Source organism: Uloborus diversus, chromosome 5 (assembly GCF_026930045.1).
Source record: "Uloborus diversus isolate 005 chromosome 5, Udiv.v.3.1, whole genome shotgun sequence".
NCBI lineage: Eukaryota > Metazoa > Arthropoda > Arachnida > Araneae > Uloboridae > Uloborus > Uloborus diversus.
This window is the reverse complement of record NC_072735.1, coordinates 25,181,730-25,203,273: the sequence shown is the minus strand read 5'-3', so window position 1 is coordinate 25,203,273 and position 21,544 is coordinate 25,181,730. Positions and strand designations below refer to the sequence as shown.

Here is a 21,544-nt window from a genome sequence, read left to right as displayed (position 1 = left end):
AAAGCAAAACAGTAGGAAACATAAACTGGTAGCAAAGAGAACTTATTAGTTTAAAAAAATAGTATAAAGACATATATGCAAAATTTATAGCCTATGTCACTCAGTAAGAATGCACCTTTCACATAGTAAAGGAATTTTTTTAAATAGGTGCAGTGGTTTCAGAGATTACCTTGAACATATTAACACTCAAAAATCTGCTCTCTTTACAATATTAATATAGATAAAAAAATTTACTACCCATTTAGAACAAATGGGAAATCCCACTGCAACATCCCCATATGAAAAAGAATAAAACAATCAAAAAGATATCCTTTTAAAAAAATGATAAAGGTAAAAACAATTCCCTAAATAAGCAAAAATAAACCCCGTTCCCCCTCTCCATGTAAAATAAACACATTCTTCAACTAAAATGACTAAAGACTCTTTAAAGACCAAAAACAATTCTTTGCAATTTAAAATATTTCGCCAAATAAACAAAAAATACAATAAATTACATAAACAGTAGCTTTAAAGTGTAAACAAAAAAAAGACACACAACTCTATTGTTTATGGCCAAAGTCACCAAGCCACCATGTTCCTGTAATCCAGCCGATCAGTGAGCGAAGCGAACTCCAACCGATTAGCTGTCCGATATTTTGAACAAAACTTTTAAAGCTTCACATATTGCCTAATTTGTTCTTCCCACCAAAGATAAAAATCTGCAATTGCACTGATCTTGTGTGTACAGGACTACCCTGCTGTAATTTATCTGGATGAAAATAAAATTTGTTTCGTCTTTAAACCCCACCTTTTCCTTCCATAATGTACTGATTAGTTTGATAATCCTTAAAGTATTCTTGCCATTGGTGCCAAAACTCAGATGGATTTTAGCCGAGAAACAAATGTTGCTAAATACGGTACTTTCTGATCATTTGGTTCAGAAAACCTAAAGCACCGATCCGGTCACATGGTTTAACTACGACGACAGAAGACACGTTTTGCGTGAATCTAGTGAAAGAAACCCGATTTCATCCAGTACTTTACTTTAAAATATATCACCGGACCTAAAATTGTGGCTTTCAAGAAATGAAGTCTTCACTCTCTCTCTATGTTTTATCTCTTATCAATTGAGATATCATAGTAGTCATTAAAAAAAGCAGAGCTGGTTTTCTTATTGCCCTTTGGCAATGGGTTAAATATTTATTTCAGTTCTCGCTCAACAATAGGTTAAAATAAATATTAATCATTTGGGAGATATAACCATAAGTAATTAATTAACAAAAATGTTTCCGATTCGATCCATGGCGACTCTGAACCATTCTCGGATCAACTTTATTATGCACAAAAAATTTGATCAAAATTGGTCCAGCCATTTAAAAGCCTTATGACTGCAAACACACAGAAGAAATATATATATATATATATATTAAGATATAAAAAATATGAAGTGGGGCAAAGTTATCCGGACTGGCTGAGAGATACCCTTGATGACTGTACCTACGTTTGAACAGAAATCCTTCTCTTAAAGTTCAAATCTATGCAATCTGGATATTTTTGCAGACTTTTTAAAAAGCCTTAAATTATTTAAAACTAAAATAGGAGGACATACACCATCTCAATCTAACCATGCCTTATAAACCACTTTTAGTGTTTAAAATGAACAATGGGTAAAAATATAAAGGAACCAGGATTTTTTCAAATATGAAATTCTGATGTAAGAATTCTCATTTATTTGTTCTGTTTTTCTTTTCAGGTAACATCATGGAGAAAGAAATGAAACTCTTTCCAAGTATTAAACTTATGTTCTTCCAGCCAAAGTAGATTGGAAAGCAGAGAAGTTTTTTAATTCAGTTTAGCGACGGAAAAAAAAAGATGAAACTTTGTTGGTATAACCATTCCTTTTAAATACACAAGCAATTAAGTATGTGGCATAAATGTATTGCATACTGAGTTTTATGCAGAAAACAAGTTTAAAAGAATTTGCATTAAGCCCCCAAGTGTGTATCATATTATTAACACAAAATCCTTTTTGAAAGAGTTAATACACTTACACACAATATATAGACCATTAAATATAATCTACCAAAACTTTAAATGGAATCATTTATTTCATATTATATATAGATGTAACACACAGTGACTAGTGTTGTATGAATTTGATTTCATTTATTTTCTTATATTTGACATTTTAGGAGTAGGAATATGCAGTGTGTAGGTGCACAATATAGTTACTCTGCTTTGCCAGATTTTTAATTTTTACGGCTGTACTTGACGCGTGTTGTGTTTGGGACATAGTATGTACCAGATACTTTCTTGACATGTAGTTAATAGCACATTTTCTACCATGCAAGAAGAAACATTCCATGAAAACATATAAAACATATCCTTTTAATTGTTATATCTATTTTATTATTTTTATGTTAAATTTTCTCATTTTTTTTTACATTTCATTTTACAATAATGTTGATTTATTCTTTATGATTTTCAAGTTTGACTTGATGTAATCAAAATATTTTCAAAAGAGGAAGTCTTTGAAAGATCAAAATATTCATCTTTTTGAGAGTTCAGTAAGGCATTTGTTAATTCATATTGTATCTGCGGAGACCCGATTTCGTCAAACATTGTTTCTGATGTTGTGAATATTGGATTACAGGTTGTTGCACATAAAACATTTTTGTTACTGAACATCAAGTTATCGGAAAGTTATAAATACACAAAAACAATTTCTGAAAAAGTTGAACAACTCATTGCAGGATGTAACCTTTAAAATATAATGTTTTTGAAAGAATATTATGCATGATGAGAAAATTGAAAAGATTACTACTTCATAATCTATGATCTGAATTTTTCTTTTTGACTTTAATTAAAATGAGCTTGAATGAACTAACTACCTGTATGTCTTCTGAGTTTAGTTAAAATATATTATTTGATTTAAACACACACAAAAAAAAAAAAAAAAAATTGTACATCCAAATTCAAAAATGCAAATTCATATTTTTGCACATATGTTTTAAAACATACTAGTGAAATATTGTTATTGGTAGACAAATGTGCAATTATATCATAAATTACACTTATAAATCTAATAAAACCCGAATCTTAAAGGAAAAGTGAGAAATTTGATGAACTATCAAAATTTAGTTCAGAAGTTTCACATCGAAAAAGTATCAAAAGAATAAAAATTAAATTAATAGAATCAAGTAAAATGTTGAAGGGAAAAACTGCAACAACCACAGAAGAAAGTATAGTATTGTATTTTAATGGTGGGGCTCATGACAATAAATGGCAGCATCTAGTTTTTTAAATTGTTCTAGAAATAAGATTTAAATCAGAATTTAGTTTTAAATGTTTTTCACATTGTCTCATAACGAACAATTTATTTAAAAAATGAATTAATAAACATTCATATGAAAAGGAAAATTTTACTTCCAAGCAATTTATTCCATATGTACATAAGCACCTTAAGAATGAAATTTAAGTAAACAGTATGACATATCATTTCCAAACCCTTTGGTGTTCCATCTTACATATTTCATCAAACAAAAAAAAAATCTTTCTTTTAATATATAATCTACTTAAGTATAATTGTGATAGAGTAGGTTTTTATACTGTTTTTGATGATTGTATTCATTTCTTTTTTTAGACGTATTGTAATATAATTACACTATAATTTGTTATGCTTTTACGAGTGATGTACTGATGTCAATCAATCCATTTTCATGGAACTTGCCTGCCAAATTTTATAGTAATAATCAAAAGGCTCATTCTTTTTATGTCATCCTTCAAGAAAATTTGTAATATACTGTTAAATTAGAGGCAAAGTTGAACGACAAAAAGTTGAAAAATGTAAATTTTACTTGTTGAATTTCTGCAAAAAGTTTGCCCAAACTGTATATAATTGTTCGTTAATAAATTCATTTAAAATGTTTCTTGTTGTTTTTAATTATATTTTAAATTTTGATAGTGGTACTTTTCCTTCTGGATAAATTTATAGATAAAAAGAGAAAAATATATATGGAAACTGATTGCATTTATTATAATATTACATGTATTACTCAAATCTCAAAATTCAAATAAAAAGTACATATATACATGACTGTTACTGTGCAATAACAAACAGGAGTTTGATTATAATTTTAACTACCGTTATTTTGGAAATTAACACTGTAACCACCACTGTTTGGATCTTGAACAACTTTGAAGTTATCAGTTGAAAGCCCAAATGGTTTCAAGCACAAGTTTCCCAGCTCCTTAAGTTTGCCTGCAGATATAAAAAACATATTTAAATATAAAAAAGAATGATTTAAATATGAAAATATTGACAAAAAATTCAAAATTGGTCAATACTGAAAGTAAGAATTCAGTTCAAGATACAGTAAAATAATCTTGCTTCATGATAAAAGTTACATATTTTGCTACTAGAGTCAGGCCTCGATATAGGGTCACCCGCTTATAAAGTCACCCTGCATTATAAGGTCACTTTTCTGAAGTTCTGGCTCACTGAATAGGAATTCTATGTCATGTATTATCGGAAATATGGTCAAGTCATAATACATTAATCGCTTATAAGGTCACTTTTGTCAGATTTCTTTGAATGATTTCAGTGCCTAACAGATTCACTTTCAAGAATTCACCGCGACATATGATCCTTAAAATGTGAAAAGTTGTTTTTCCTATTAATGTAGCAGGTAGTGCACAGAATGCAATAGCAAGTGAGCATTACGACAGTGATACTAAAATATGAAGCAGTAATGTGGGCACTCAGCATGTACATATTGCACCCTTTTACCAGTCATGAGAAGCTGAAGAAATTTTCAGAAAATAATTAGAAACCATTTTGTTTAAATTAAAGAAAAAACACATCAGTCCTGTATTAATGACAATTTTAAGTAAGGTAAGTTGCACATCAGTTGTTTGCTTGGGGATATTTGAATGCAGCTTTATTCTAAATGAAAGTTTTAAAAAATAATTTCAAAATTTCTTATTGATTTCCAAAAATTTAAATTGTTTTAAATCAATTTAACTATAATAACCAAATTAATTGATAGTTTTGAACACATTAAATTTTGAAGTGATTTAATGAATAGATATGAATCCTATCCCATCTGCAAGCACTGTTCCCATTTACAACTCACCCCGGATCATATTTTTAATTTTTAGGCCATTATTCGCTCCCTCCTCCAACTTGGAGCACCACTAATTGAAATCCTGTACAGCCATGGGGCTCCAGAATTAGCAGATCTTGTTATCAAGACTTTTGGAGACAGCTAAACCTTTTGCACTCTGCACGCCATTAGACACGATAACAACAACAACATATAAGTTGTCATACAACATAGAAGATCAGTTATAAGGTCAGTTTCGTGAAGTTCCGAGTGGTGACCTTATATCGAGGTCAGACTGTATTTTACATGACTAAGTCGAATTAAATTGTCAAGCCTTTTATAGCTAAATTGAAGGAACCAAATAAAAATTTCATAATAGCCAGAATTTCGTTATAAAAAGTTAAACACAGAGTAAAACATGAAGTAGAATCGAAGCTATTATGTTACAGTTTACAGCCATAAATTTGCTATACACTGCTTTGCGATAAAAGTACAGAGTGATTATAAGTACATGAAAATATGCCTGCAAGTTTGAAAGAAAATACGGGGCGGGGAAGGGCATTTTTTATAACTATGACGTCTAAGATTTAAATATACATAAGTGTATACTATATGCATTATTTATTTTTGATAAACATATATAATGCATTTCTTACATACAAAAAATTTCCTCCATCAAAATATCATAGATATGTTTAATTAAGTTGTTACAGAGTTACTTTATATTACTTTTGGGCTAGTATCATACAAATTATCTCCAAAAATTTAGTTTTAGGTGAAAGTAAAAGTCTCCCAACAGATTTTCTGTTTGTTCCTTGCAAATACTTTAAGTAAGCCCTGTGCTAAACGTAATATTAAACTATCATCCTAATTGAAGCACAAATAAAATGAAACCAACAATTCAAAGATTAACTTCTTGGCATTTTGCCTCTCATAAGCAATGCAGAATTTCACTTGAAATTTTAAAATTTTGGTTTTAATAAAAAATATGGAGAAATTTCATTTATTTGCCTCCCAAAAAAGCCTAAAAACATCAAAAATGAGAACATTTTGAGTCTTACGTTGGATTTAAAGAGATTGCATTTTTCAACATGAAGTCATCAAAAGTACAATGAAATCTTAACTAATCTAACTAAATGATGATATAGCAAATTTTTTAACAGGGCAGTTCTGTTTTCATTGCATAGTTATCAAAGTGGGAAGTCTTTCCTATGTGGTTCAATGGCTATATTATATTTTTCGTTTCAGTGATGCCTTCTACCTCATTTAAAGAAACAACTGCACCAGTAAAATAAGCTAAATTAACATTTTAAAAAATATTTAATCTGAGTTTTTTAATGAAACAGTTCTGTTTTTTTAAAGTGGGAAGTTTGATCTTTTCCTAATGAATCCAGTGGCTATATTATGTTCTTAGTTTCAGGTATGCCTTCTAAGTTAGAAAACAATAAGACCAACCAGATGTGCTAAATTAACAATAAAAAAAATTGTTAACTCAAAGGGGTAAATTTATTTCTTACTAATATGCATGATCTACATGAAATACACCACCAGCTCAGTCATTCCAGCCGAGAACTTCAGTTTCGTGCTTATTAGCACTCATACTCATCAGCCCGGCATAGGAAGTGACTGTGCTGGAGGTGGAAAACCTCTCAAAGAAGCCAAGAGTGTCAAACAAACTGGTAGCTAATATAGAATTAGCAATAACCAGACGAGTGACTGAATAAAGAAAATACATGATCTGTTCATAAAGTAATGTCAGTGAGTTGATTAAAAGCGACATTTATTGAACCATCGGTTAGTACATATGTGAAGGACTGAAAATAAACTCTTCCCAAGTCAATATATTGCTTCCAGCAAGATTTCCCACGAGATTGAGCAAAAGATTTCTATCTATGATTTGTATGAAACCCAGTATGTCTAAAATGGGAACACTTCCTGTGAAAAAGAGAGCTTCTGGGAATAATTTTTCAATGAAACAGCAAGTCAACCGCTAATTCACAAGGGATTTTCAAGTTCGCAAGAGAAATTTCTGAATGGGGTGGAGAGGTCAATGATGAATTATGCTCTCTACTGCCATTAACAATCGCTTCACACACATATGTGTGACTGAAATCATGAACACATAGTGCCTGTTGAGTGTTCCTCCAATGGAAGAGACATTAAACATTTCAACCAAAAACTCTTACTCAAAAGATTGTGATGAATTATCTGCGGCTGTAAAAAGGAGATAAAGATAAAGATACAGTTGCCAATTGCAAAGCCAAAAAATACTTACACACCACGATTCCTCGTTGAAAATATTCACATTGCGACTGAGGGATTCGGGTTAGGCCTAAAATTCTTTACTGGAGAAAAAATTACGTTATAGCCATTTCGTGTAAGTCGGATCACGTTGTTGCGGGAGTCAACTGTGCATTATAAAAATATAGCACTTAACTTTTTGATTATTTTTAATACTGTATGTTCCTGCGTAGTATCCGCAGGCGGCCTATAATCTGCAAGTCCTAAGGCCTGAAGAAAAAAAAGCTTCGTATAATCCACGGCGGCGTATAATCCGCGGATAATACCATGTAAAGAGATAAAATTTGAATTTAACATACCATTTGAGCAACTAAACTAAAAACGTGAAAAAGTAATTACTTTGAAGGCATAATCAAAATTAATCTGACATATAATCTAAAATATAATGATTTCTTCTTGAAATCTTGATTACAGTATGCTAATTACTTGAAAAACAAAGAGTCAAGACAAAGTAGCAAATGGTCTAATCTTGTGCAAATGGCTACCTATTTCACTGTAATCTTGATTATTTTACATGACCTGAATCGCCAAGAGGAACATGCAAGCAACGTAAAATAACCAACATAAAGGCAGGCAGCGAAGAACATGCATGCTTCATAAAATAAACAACATTAATCTGCATCTGCATAAAATCTGCACCTCATAAACTTTGCCTTTTTAACACGATTTTATTAGCTTCACCTGTATGTATGTATGTATAAATCTTGTAACGGAATCTTGCAGCTCAAATTTCGCCCACTTTCTGCGATTAGATTCTTTTGAAATTTGGCATGCAACCTCAGATCCGATGACAATGCAATATTCTATAATCAAATTAATTAATTAACTCTTTTAATTGTTAGTTTCCATCAATTTTAATCAATATTTTGGCATAAATCCAACAATGTAAATTTTTTTTTTTTTTAAATACATTAAAAAATGCTCGCAAAAATTATTTAAAAATATCTACAAAAAACTTTGATTTTTCTGCATTTGTTTCAATGTTCCAAGGTAATTAGAACATGAAATATAATTGCTTTTAACTAATTTCATGCCAAAATTTAGGTGAGCCTTCAATTGGAAATTCATTGCTGATCAGACCATTGTTGAACAAAACTTTTATTCAAATGCATCTCAAATTTTCAAAGTAATATAAATATAATTTCCACAAACATACATTGATGACTCACAGTAGCTTCCCATCGGGGTACCCTTGTCTTAACTTTAAGATATTACCTCGCAATCGTTTTATAAATAATTTTGTCGCCGGATAATTCTTCAACATAAGACTAAAAAACAGGAAAATAAAATAATATTTTAAAAAACTAAAAAACACGCTTTCGTACCAAAATGAACTAAAAAGTTAAAAATAATCTTTGGATGATAGTAGTTGACCAATCACTTAATTTTAATGTAATACAAAAAAGCGTGGGGGGCTTCTTATCAGTTGTCTTGAACTTCTTCCATTTGTTGTCCAAGCAAAAATGTAAATAGACAGCACCCCACACTTTTTTGTATTACATTAAAATTAAGTGATTGGTCAACTACTATCCAAAAATTATTTTTAACTTTTTAGTTCATTTTGCTACAAAAGTGTGTTTTTTTAGTTTTTTAAACTATTATTTTATTTAGCAGATAATCCGCAGATTATACACTGGAAAATACAGTAATAAATGAGCAATATTACTATAATTAATATAATTATTTTTATAGTGAAAATACCGTAGTTTGAAAAGTAAATATCCAAATATCAAGATATTTTCAAAATAAATATGGGATATAGATCGTGATACACATCATGATATTATGGACTGTTATATATTGGCGAACCCTGTCATAAACTCTAATTATAAAAGAAGAAAGAACACAGAAAACTGATATAACTTCTAATTTGATAAGGTTGATTTCTAAAATGCTTTGAAACTCACCAAACATTTCTTGCTTCAATTTTTCATTCCTCTCATTTATTTCTGCGGGCATAGTCTGATAAAGAAAAAAAGGAAATGAAAAATAAAGACGCATTCTCATATTTTAATAAGTACGCTCATGCATTATACGAAAACTTACTGATAAAAATCAACCATCCACATTTGAAGCAGTTTTATGTTTAAATAATAAAAATAAAAAGTTTTGCATATATTTCAGAACCTTTATATAGTGGGAAATCATATTTTCTATTAATGGTATGTTCTTTTAGCAAGATCTAGAGCAGTTTCTAGCTAGGAAGAAAAAGAGGAAGATAAATAATAAAGAAACCGGAGTGATTTATAAAAGACAAAGTTCAACAGACAATGTCAGGAATAGTACGTAATTTTGATTCAGTTTTAGTACTTCACTAATAGTAAAATAATATAACAATAAAACAACAGGAAAAATTATAACAATAAATATCCAAGTACTTTTGTTACACTTTTTGCATGATTTTATGCTGATTCAATTTTTAAAAAAAGCATTTTTTTAGCATGCAATTCAAGAAAAAAAAAAAAAAAAAATCTTAAGTGGAAGAAGGTAAAAATTGTCCTTCCTTAAACATTTTGCCATACTGATGCATAATACTTTCTTCAAACAGTGAAAATATATACAGTACAGGAAAAATGTTTTATATTTTTGCACAACAGAACTTAAAATTAATAAAAAGAATAAATGTATGCACAATGACAAAGGCACAAAAATTAAATAAATAAATAAAACAAACATAACTAAATTCAAATTTACAATTTTTTGACAAAACAACAGCCATTGGTATTTGAATTTTACTGCAAAAATACGCTCGTAGATAATCGGGAGCTTACTATATGTAATATTCAGTGTTTCATCTTAATGTGTACATTATATATTGGAGCAGTTGGTGCTCTTTGGATCACGGGGCACGTTTGATCGGTCTTGATGATTTTTAAATTTTAGGACCAACAAATAGCAATATACTAAATTTTTCTCCTCAAGTAAATTCTTTTAGTTCATAATAATTTGTATTTTCTATATTTTTTGGTCACCAAGAGAAAATATATAACAGCATTTTTTTACAGACTAAGAACCCGAGGTCCACTTTTAGAAGAATTAGAAAAGCAATAGTTGTTTCCAGTCAAAAGGACCACATTGGGACAGGACTATTGTGGTCCCAATAACTGGCTGGTCCGATTAAGTTAACCGAACATGTGTAGCTTGACCAGACATGTTATAGTCAAAACATTTAAATCCCCCCAAGCTCAATGGTGCAAATTTCCCCCAAAAATTTTCTCGCAATCAAATAAGGTTAAAGGTAACACTTTTTCGAGTTTCTAATTCCCAGGCAAACTTAACGGGAGGAGACGGGGTAACGCTAACTACTGCTATCTGAACCGAAATTTTGTTGGATTGTTGATACGTCTCACCTCCCAAAACCTACAATAATGGCCCTTGCGTAAAAAAGTTTAGACTTTTTTTTTTCAAACGTATGAAAAAATACAGAGAGTGGATTCACCTTTTTGGTTTAGGATAAAGTCATTACTGGATGTAAGCAAGTTGAACCTTGTCAGAAGTATAATATTCAGTCAGCTGGGTGGTCCGGGGGTTCTCCTCCGTAAAAGTTTTTGAAATTGTAGTTATAAAAACAGTTTTAGACATTAATTGGGAAGGTTCGGTGGCTTTGATTGGAAAGATTCGGTGGTCCCTCCTCGGTATGTTTTTCGAAATTGAAATATCAAAAAAGTAACTGTAGATACTCTTCTGTTATGTAAGGGAGAGTAGGCGAGTTCGAGGACTCTTCCCCGAAACGTTTTCAAAATAGTATTTCTAAAAACGCAGTTTTAAACTATCTGGTAATGTTAAGTAGAGAAGAGATTTGGGAGGTGTCCCTCTGAAAACTTCCGAATTTAAATGCTTAAAATTGTGATTTCAGGCTATCTATGGTTACGGGACAGGCATTTTTCGAAAATTGAAGCTCTAAAATCACATTAGTAGTCGACATTCGTGACGTTTTCGGAAGCACTCCCCAGAATTTTTTTTCCAGAGAGATTGCAGCCCTGAAAACCAAATTTAAGACAATCTTTAATGATTTTGATGAGTGAAGGAAGGGAGAGGGGGGGGGGGGGGGCACCACTTAAATGTTCAAACCTGTTGATTAAGAAACACAATTTTAATAGATCTTTGGTAATGTTAGTGGAAGGAGAAGTTCAGTGGCATTCCCCTGGCAATTTTTCAAAATTGAAACTCCAAAAAGGCAATTGCAGATTGTCTTTGATTGTGTTAAGAAGAGGAAAGGCTCAGGGGCTCTCCCTATAAATTTTTCAAAATTGCAATTCTGGAAACTCAGTTTTAGATGACTCTTAATGGCAAAGAGGGCGTTTTTTAGGCGTTACAGTGGAGGAGCTTTCCTGGAAGTTTACCGAAATTGAAGTCGCATATCCAAAAAAGATGGTCACTGACAAATTCACTATGACAGATATTTTTCGGAAATCCTCAAAATTGATTCAGCTATTCAGCACATCAGCACACATTGAAATTCAGAACTTGAAAAATTTCACAAATCTAATACTTCCTTTTATAACATATCAGATACAGAAGAAAATAAAAATAATTTAAGAAAAATAATTAAAACACCTAAGAACAAACTGTTGCACTTCCAACAGTAGAACCTAACATCATTGAAAATTTTGTAAAAAACATCTAATGATAAACTAAAAGAACGGTCAATTTGAAAATGTTACAAAAAACGAGAGTAAAGTGAAATGAAAAACTCCACATAAACTTAAGCTAATTTATGAAGAAAGTGTATTTTCAAGTGGTGGGCTAAAAAATATGTTACAGTGAAACCTGTATAAGTTGACCACTTGCGGTGCACTACTTTAGTGGTCAACTTAAACAGGTGTCAACTTATAAAGGTCGAATTATATGATATAGATCTGATTCTGTGCCTGAAAATAGCGGTCAATTTAGACCTGTGGTAAACTTAACAGGTTTTACCGTATTCGAAAACTTCAAAATTAGTTTTAAACGATTGTTTTTGTGCAAATGAATCCATGAAAGGCTAGAGCATAGTGGTCAAAATTCTTACAAACAATAAATAAATAACAAGGGAAAAAAAGGGAAAATTTTAATTTAGTATTCCCCTCATCTATCATTGCCTGAGCTGAATTAATACTTCCACTAAATCCGTTAGGTTTATATGCAGAAGATTTTTTTGTTACACCATTCGATTTAGGTTCCATATTTCTCTTCCTTATTAATTCCAGATTTTATTTTTCTTTTTTGTTTCTTAAATTTCAAGTGTGCTGCTTTGGAAAATTGGATCATTTCTTAATTTACATCAACATTTTCCACAGGGTGTTTTACTGAGTCTTGTATCACTCTAAGACTAACAATTGTGTCTAAACTCATGAATGGTTTGTCACTAGTCACAATTCTTTTTTTGGCAGAAAAGTCTCTCTCCATGGAAGCTTGGCCATGAGAGAAAGTCAGGGCAGCCTTAATAAGTTTGATCAAATTAGGATAGCACAGCTTTCATTTTCATAAAGATGGAATTCCAATACTTATCGATAGAGCTATCTGCTACATTCTCAGGAATATCTTTGTCATTTACTTTATCAATGCAATCTTCATGTGGCACCTGAGGTAACATATTAAAAAGCCTTCTGCAATGTTTGGGCAATTGCTTCTTTCCTAATGATAGGATGCAACCCCTCTAAGGAATGTAACAATTTATTTCTTAAAGGTAGATTTTTGGCAAGGTGGTCAAAAACAGTGACAAAAGTGTTTGGCATTGACGAGAAACATCTTTTGTATTATTTTCAACTGCATGCCATGCTTTTCGAGTATCGTTCACACATCAACGGCTTTTAAGGGTACGCAATGTTTTATTGGATCTACCTCAAGCAATTTTCCACCAGTTTTCACTTTAACAGCTTTTTCTTTGGTGAAGTGCCGCATAACTTTCAATAAAAAAGTCACACAACTTATTATCAAAATGGTGTGTTCTTTTGCTGAAATTTTTTTAGCATATCCTCAAATGACCCAATACTAATCGGAAATTGCAAGTAGGATCGCAGTAAAGGGTTTGCTAAAATTTTCTTGGTTCTTGCTTACCTATCAAGCCGTAACAATTAACTTTTTTGCTTAGGAAGATGCTCAGGGAAGTATTCTTTCAAAGATGGCAACAACTGTAACATCCGTTCACATACTGGAACCACAGAGAGCCACTGGTTGCTCAGAAACCTTAACACTTTGGAATATTTACAATTAAAATACTCTATTTGTTATTGTATATCCTCTTTCCTTGAGGGAAATTTGGCCAACCAAGGATTATCATAATGCAGAGAAATAAAGAAAGAATTTCTCTAGAGTACCAAATATATAGGATTTTTTTTAGAAAATATAGAATTTATAGGAAATATAGGAGTTTTTGACCTTTTTTGAAAAATATAGGATTTATAAGAAATATAGGACGACTTTGATCCCTGATAGTTGCACAAGTACCCTTTGAAGGTGGATGTGCTTCGGTAATGTGAATTATTCTGGGTAAGATTTTATACAGCTTGTCTCCAAATTTTTGTATCGTACTATGTACAATTTGTATAGGGTGTAGTTATGCTTTATTTTTTTAACTGCTGTATGATGAAAGAGAAAGAACAACAGCCAAAAATAAATAAATAAATAAATAAATAAACAAATTAAAAAAAAAGAAAGGAAGAAAAAAAACACTGTTTAGTAACCAATTGATTAATTTTTTTAAACTGAACATATAGGGTCTGGTGGGGAAGTGGTCATACGTCAAATAAATGGCTATAGCTTGAATATAAATATTCGAATAAATGCAAAAATTTTATTTTAGGGTAGGGCAGTTAAAAACTACATTTTGAATACAAAATTTTACAACTGGCAAAATTTTATTTGGTAAAAAAAATATTTTGTGTGAATATGAAAATTCATAAAATCTAAACACCTCTTTTGATTTTGGAAATTTTTTTTGTTAGAATTACGAACAGGTTGACTGCACCGGAAGCTTTCTACATGTCTCAAGAACTCTTACTCATTAGCAGTTAGCTGACTCTATTTTGGATAAGTTTTTAGAACAATTTAAGTAAGATAGGGTAAAGTGGTCATAATGTTAGGCTTAACTATATCTCATATAGAGCTATCTCAAAGATAGCTGAAACAATGTCAATACATATAAGCACATAACTTGAAGAGCTTGAAATTATGAACAAAATGAGTACCGACAATCAATATCTTTTGTGATAAAGATTAAGCGCACAACTTTATTTAAGAACTTGAACTGAAAAAGCATCAAACAAACAAGACGGATTTCGTGAAGAGAGTACATTATTCATATTTCAATGCAAAAGTTTATAGCCTGGATAAATCATGAACTCTGCATGAATCGTATCAGCCTTGGTTAGAGGATTTGAGAAAGTGGGCAAAAGTAACAAAACAGCCTTTCGGTTTTGGAAAATTAAAATTGAGCATTAAAGATACACATGAATCTAGACTACATTAAACAGCTAATTGTTCTAATTACTATAAAATAGTTATGTATTATTTTTTTTTCATGTCATTTCCAATTGTTTAATGCATAGATTAGTTTGTAAATATTGTATGAAAAAAATTTAAAATTGTGCAAGTTTATATAAAATTCCATAAATCATACTCCCAGGAGCAGATACAGACTAGCATTTTAGAGGGATTTGTGCTGAAAAATATGGAGAATCGGATACAAAAAATTTCTGAAATTGTTTGGGAGTCAATAAAGTTGCCGAACCTGAGAGGAATAAAGCATCTAGTAGGCACAAACTTCTAAACAACTCATAAACCGTTGAACCGCACCATTGCTGGGGTCGTCTGGTGTGCTAATTCTACATTAGCTATCAGTTTATTTGGCTCTCTTGGCTCCTTTAAGAGGTTTTCTGCCTCCAGCTCAGTTACTTCTATTCCATGCTGATGAGTGGTATAAAAGCATGAACTGCAGTTCTCGGATGGAATGACTGAGCTGATGGTGCATTTTATGTATTTCAGCCTTAGCCCTGGCTTAGGACTAATGCAACTTACTTAAAAACTTAATTAACTAAAGTAACTTTTTACTAACTTACTGCAAAATGGATAATATTGTTGGTAGCTCGGGGGGGGGGGGGGGGGGGGGGGGGGGGGGGTCAAGACCCCTGAGACCTTCCCTTTGAATCTGCCACCCAATTAAACTAGGAAACAAAAAATTATTACTGCAGTCAGAGGCATAGGCAATGTAAAAGTTTGCGTAAAACGAATAGAAATTAAGAGTTTCGTTTTAAAATGCACTGTGTACTTTTTTTCAATTATTAGTTATTTTGTCACATACCAAATGAAGGAGATATGTTTCATCTTTAGTATGTTTGTAGCAAGGAACTTTTATTTTCAACATTAGGAATTTTTAATTCCACTTTGTTAAATTTAATGCCATTTTGCAAGAAGAATTAAATGATCCAGCTCTTGTGTACGTCTATAAAGACACAGATGTATCTGAAGAGGAGATTTTAAATGATCTCGAGCAGAAACCATGAAGAATGGATATAAGATAAAAACAAAGGTAATTTTGTCAATATGCTGTGATATCCCCCCCCCCCCCCAACATTAGTCTTCTTTTTAAAGTCAGTGTTAGATGAATACGTATTAGGGACACCCAGGGAATATGATATGGGATGAGTAGGGAAGATGAAGAATAATTATTAGTTGCAATTAACTTTTTTAGAAAATAAATTAAAGTTCTATTCATGAATTGGTAAGAAAACAAGTGCAAGAGAAACTTCTGAGCAAATTCAGAGAGTTTCAGCTACTTTTAATCAAATGTCTATTGTTTGAAGATTCTGCAAAGTTAATTTTTGTTCATCTTATATAAGGTTTCAACAGCTCCAAGTAATTTATTTTCACTAATTGTTTTAAATACTGTTTACGTACGTTAGTAATACAATGTGCCATACAACTGTCAAAATTTCAATCTCAATAAGTAAAACGACAGTTTTTATATCTTTGCCGCATGGGTTCAGATGATGACTTGTCATCACTTGCAGAGAAAATTATATCCTCTGATTCCGAGTGAGATACCCTGTCTAAGACTTCACCCCCCAACCCAATGCCACAACTATAAACATGTTTACTGAACCTAATTTTATGCTCAAAATCAGGACTCATAATGCTCAACTCTTATTTATAAAGAGACATCTGTATTCATAAAAAGTTTAAAAGTTAAAGCTGTGAAAAAAATTACTCAGGAGTTATTGCAAATTTTCAAAAGGATCATAAACAAAGGCGTTTTGAAAAGGTTATGAAATTGGGTTGCCAATCAAAACACATGTCGTCTCCTCAGAGCAATAGTAAAATATCTTTAGTGTTATTTCTGGGATTAGATATGTTACTGTTGCTCTAAGGCGACAATGTGATTTGTGAGTAAACACAAATAACTTACGGCACAAGCTTGTCTTGCTTCAGCATTATTAGGATCCAACTCCAAAACCTTTTTATAATCTTCTAGGCAACTCTCCAAATTATTTAACTTTCGAAAGACTTGAGCTCTGCGAAGAACTGCCTTTAAATAATTTGGATTCAACTCGATTGCTAAACAAAACAGAACAATTGCCGTTAATAAAATAATTTATAGACACATGAATAAACTAAGTAGTATGAGCAAAAAGCTCAAAAGATGAAAAAAAAATTTTTTTTTCAGCACAATTTTACACAATATCAAGCAGAAAATATATTGACCTGAAGGATTTAATTTGACCTTCAAAATATGCGAAAGTTCTTTCAAATAAACAAATTTACCTCCCATAAGAATAACCGTTTAGCTACAAATCATAAGTTTAAAAGTATCAGAATGAAAAACAACACTTTAATATGTACAACCTTGTCGTTACAAAAGTACATAAATTTTAACTTGGAAATGCAAATAGGATTTTATTCATCTTTTAAAGAAAAAAAATAGTTAAAAGAGTAGCAAAATTATCTTCTATAAGAATAACCGTTTAGCTACAAATCATAAGTTTAAAAGTATCAGAATGAAAAACAACACTTTAATATGTACAACCTTGTCGTTGCAAAAGTACATAAATTTTAACTTGGAAATGCAAACAGGATTTTATTCATCTTTTAAAGAAAAAGAATAGTTAAAAGAGTAGCAAAAATACCTTTATTACAGTCTAAAACAGCTTCTTCTTTCTGCTCCTGTAAATAAACATAACATAATAATTAATAGTTTTTAAAATGTAAGAATTATTTCTTATTACACAATACAACTAAATTACAACACACTAAAAATTACAAATACACTAAATACATACATAAGCTAAATTACAAATACACTAAAATTAACCCTCTGACCGTCCTGGGTCATGAGTCAGATATGTGAAATTCTTCCCCATGAAAAAATTTTTTGGAGTAACTTGCCAAGTAAATTAAGTGCCCCTACCTTCTATCAATGCCTAGCTATCCGCCTGCACCTTGGACCCTTTGTCAATGAACAATTAGCATCAGAAAAATAAGTGCTAAATACTTTTGAAACATGCTTGGTATGGCGTGATAAGACGTTCAAGACCGTCAGAGTTAAAATACCTATTATAGGTAGTTATATAGACTGTGAAGTTTTTTTTAAAAAGAAAATCTGACAAGAACATAACAGGTATATTTGATTACTAACTATGCTACTTGAATTTTGCATACATCACTTTGTGAAAATCACATGGGTATAATATAAAAGGTTTTGCACAGTTTAGTATTGTTTCTCACTTACAAATTCAGGGATGGAATTTTTTTTTTATAAATATGCAGTTACTAATGAAGAACATATACTTCAATATTTATTAAGCTAGTTGATACAAATTCTAAGCATTTTTCCCCAAAGGCTATGTTTGGCTTCCCAATATCTCAATACCACACAATTTAAATCTAGAAATGATTTACAAATAGGGGTGCCCCTCCTAAGAGCAAGAGCGCACACTTTCTCCCCTAAAAAAAAGAAAAACACCCCTTAAAACACCCCCTTCTAAAAATTTCAATGGGGCAGTCTGCACAATGCCCCCCGCCCCCGCCCCCCAAAGGTGGGTACCCCTGATTGCACACACTTGTTAATAATAAGCGCAGCACTATCCATACATTTTGAAGAACTATATTGTTGTGCGAAGACCAGACGTCGTATCTACCAATTTTATAAAAAATGAGTTGTTGTCACTTAAGGTAGGTGGTTCTTTGCAACAATTTTATCAAAATAAACTCATTTATGGTCAGAGAAATTATTCTTTAAAAATTCTGAAATTGTAGAAACTGAATCAAGTATATAAATGAGTAAAAATTTAAGAAACAGTATCATTATTTTAAAAACTGGAACAATGGGCTTTGAATTGGTCATTCACTCTCATGCCCTTTCTCTTGGTTTCAATGGATAAGTAGGGGAAAAACTTCCTAAGTTTCAATAAGAATAGGAGCTTGGCAGTATTGAAGGTCATCGAATTTTCATGAATTAATAATAATAATAATAAGGGAATGGTGGAGCATGAGATACCAAATGATTTGAACCATACACAAAAAAAGCAATATAGGTTTGCAAACAATAACCATTGAGATGTTAACTTACAAGACCTATTTTTGCAGCAGCCCTGTTTGAAAACAAAATGGAACGATCTGTGGAATATTTTATTGGGCAGATATTAATTGCTCTAGTATACAACTTCACAGCTTCAGCATATTCTCCTCTTTTAAAATGGTCATTTCCATCATTTTTCAGGGTTCCACTTTCAATCTTTAACCTCTAAAAATTATAAAACACTAAAATTAACAGTAAAATACAAAACTGATGTTAATGCAATAATAGAAGTACACGTACAATCAGTACAAGTATAAAACAATGAATACAGAAAATTGACACCAATATACTTCTCATGGGCATTTAGGGTCAGGTGGGGTAATTTTTTTTTCTGTTTTTTTTATGTAACAACAAAACATATGTATACATTACATATGTTTTGAGTAGAATTAAATAATTTTCACACATAATTTGATACAAATTAATTTTTGAGAGGAGTGTTTATGACTATATGTTTTCTACACCCATTTTACCCCATGCAGGTGAAAATGGGCAGCCTGTGGGGTAAAATGGGTATTGAAGACTAAGAAGTGATAGAAAAAAGCATACTATTTGTTCATTGTAGTGTGATAACTAGACTTAAGAATCAGTTAACAAAATTTAACTTTAATTTAAAAAAAATAGTGCAAACCGTAAATTTGACAAAATATTAATAAGGTTTCTTTCAATGCATGATATCCATACTTGTCATTCTTTAAAAAAAGTAATGTCCTCTATTGTTAAATTGTGGATCATTAAAATTCTTATTATTTGATGTTTTTCAATGAAATCCATGTTGTCTACATCAGGAAAAATAAAAAAAATCCCCATCTCCGATTTTTTAAAAATATTTCATCTCATAATATTTCCCTCAACAGCCATATATTTGCCAATAAATTCTTTGATGCTTGTTTCCTCTAAGTATAATATTTATACCCAGGCAACTTTGGTTAAACTTTGCTTCATAAGCATATTTTAGCAGTTTCTATTCCAGATACTTCCTCTGAATGCAAACTTTCTTTCTCCATGATCTTTTATTTTCTTGTTTTTTAATTCATTATTTTTTTCACTTTCAACTCTTAGCCTTTCTAAAACAGCTTTGTCAATACTTCCTGTATTTGCCAGCATACAATTAAGTTGTTTTAAATAACTCATGCAGGTAGTTATCAAATCTGAAGCTCTTGTTGAAATTGCAGACAATATTGCACTTTTCAAATATTTATAAGGTGTGACGTATATTTTTCTGATTGAAATGAGAATGTGTTCTGAGAATTTAAAGGTACATTAGAGAAATTTTGGTAGCATCTGATTGCAATCAAATACAAATGTGACGAACAGCAACAGGCTCGATCCAGGATATTCTGAGGAAATTGTTATTTTGTGCGCAAGTGCACACGAATTCTAGAATAAGTATACCGCTGGCTTCTTATACAAATACAAATACAAAAGTGACGACCAGCAACAGGCTCTGGGCCTAGCTAGATTGGTCCTAGTCAATTAACAATCCCCAGTGAAGATCAATGGCCCTCTTAAAACTATCTATTCCCTTGCTCATTACCACCTCTTCCGGTAAGCTGTTCCAAGGTTCCACTACCCTGCTAAAATAATAATTTTTCCTAATATCCATGTTAGCCTGAGATTTAAATAGCTTAAAACAATGACCCCTTGTCCTGTTTTCAGTGCTAAACTTCAGCCCCGTAACATCTTTCATTTTAATAAATTTAAACAACTGAATCATGTCCCCTCGGTCTCTTCTTTGCTCAAGACTGTACATTTTTAGCCTTCTAAGCCTGGAATCATAATCTAAGTGGGAAAGTCCATTTATTAGCCTTGTAGCTCGCCTTTGAACCCTTTCCAATACATTAATATCTTTCTTAAGATAAGGAGACCAAAACTGAACAGCATACTCCAAATGGGGTCTTACCAAACTTCTATATAAGGGCAGAAGAACTTCTTTAGATTTGTTTGAAATAGATCTATTGATAAACCCAAGCATATTATTGGCTTTGTTACTAGCAATGCTGCACTGTTGGCTAAACTTTAAATCCTGACTTATCAAGACCCCCAGATCAGTAACTTTGTCTGCCTGACTAATGACTGAACCTTGCAAATAATAACTTTTGCACTTATTTCCATGCCCTAAATGTAGCACTTGACGTTTCCCAACATTAACAGCCATACCCCATTTATCAGCCCACTCCGTAATATGATCTAGATCCTCTTGCAGCTGATTTGCTTGTTCTTCATTTTCTACAGTCCCCATCTTTGACATCATCAGCAAAACAATTCATGTTCCCAGAAATATTTTTGTGAATATCGTTCATAAAGACAATGAACAAAACAGGCCCTAACACTGATCCTTGAGGAACCCCACTTAGACCTCACTCCAATTAGAATAATTTCCCCTTACAACTACCCTTTGTTTCCTTCCGGTCAGCCAGTTTTTCACCCAAATGAAAGTTTTCCCTCCTATTCCTACATCAGCTAATTTGCTAAGTACAGCAACATGCGGTACCTTATCGAAAGCTTTTTGAAAATCAATGTAAACAATATCTACAGGCTTCTTATTGTCCAAAGCCATGGTAACTTTGTCATAGAAATGTAATAAATTAGTTGCACAAGATTT

At 31.7% G+C, this 21,544-nt stretch overlaps 1 protein-coding gene across 1 annotated transcript in view; it reads right to left on the bottom strand.

The window, feature by feature from the left end:
• Positions 1–1,740: 1,740 nt before the first annotated feature.
• LOC129222516 (tetratricopeptide repeat protein 1-like) overlaps positions 1,741–21,544 on the bottom strand; it is a 35,674-nt gene continuing 15,870 nt past the window's right edge. Inside the window, exons 2-6 of the mRNA XM_054857027.1 lie at positions 18,931–19,104; positions 17,489–17,525; positions 16,771–16,919; positions 9,293–9,347; positions 1,741–4,240 (exon numbers count right to left, since the gene is read on the bottom strand). Coding sequence (XP_054713002.1) covers positions 4,116–4,240; positions 9,293–9,347; positions 16,771–16,919; positions 17,489–17,525; positions 18,931–19,104 — 540 coding nt within the window. The 3' untranslated portion in view covers positions 1,741–4,115. The remainder of the gene's footprint in view (positions 4,241–9,292; positions 9,348–16,770; positions 16,920–17,488; positions 17,526–18,930; positions 19,105–21,544) is intronic.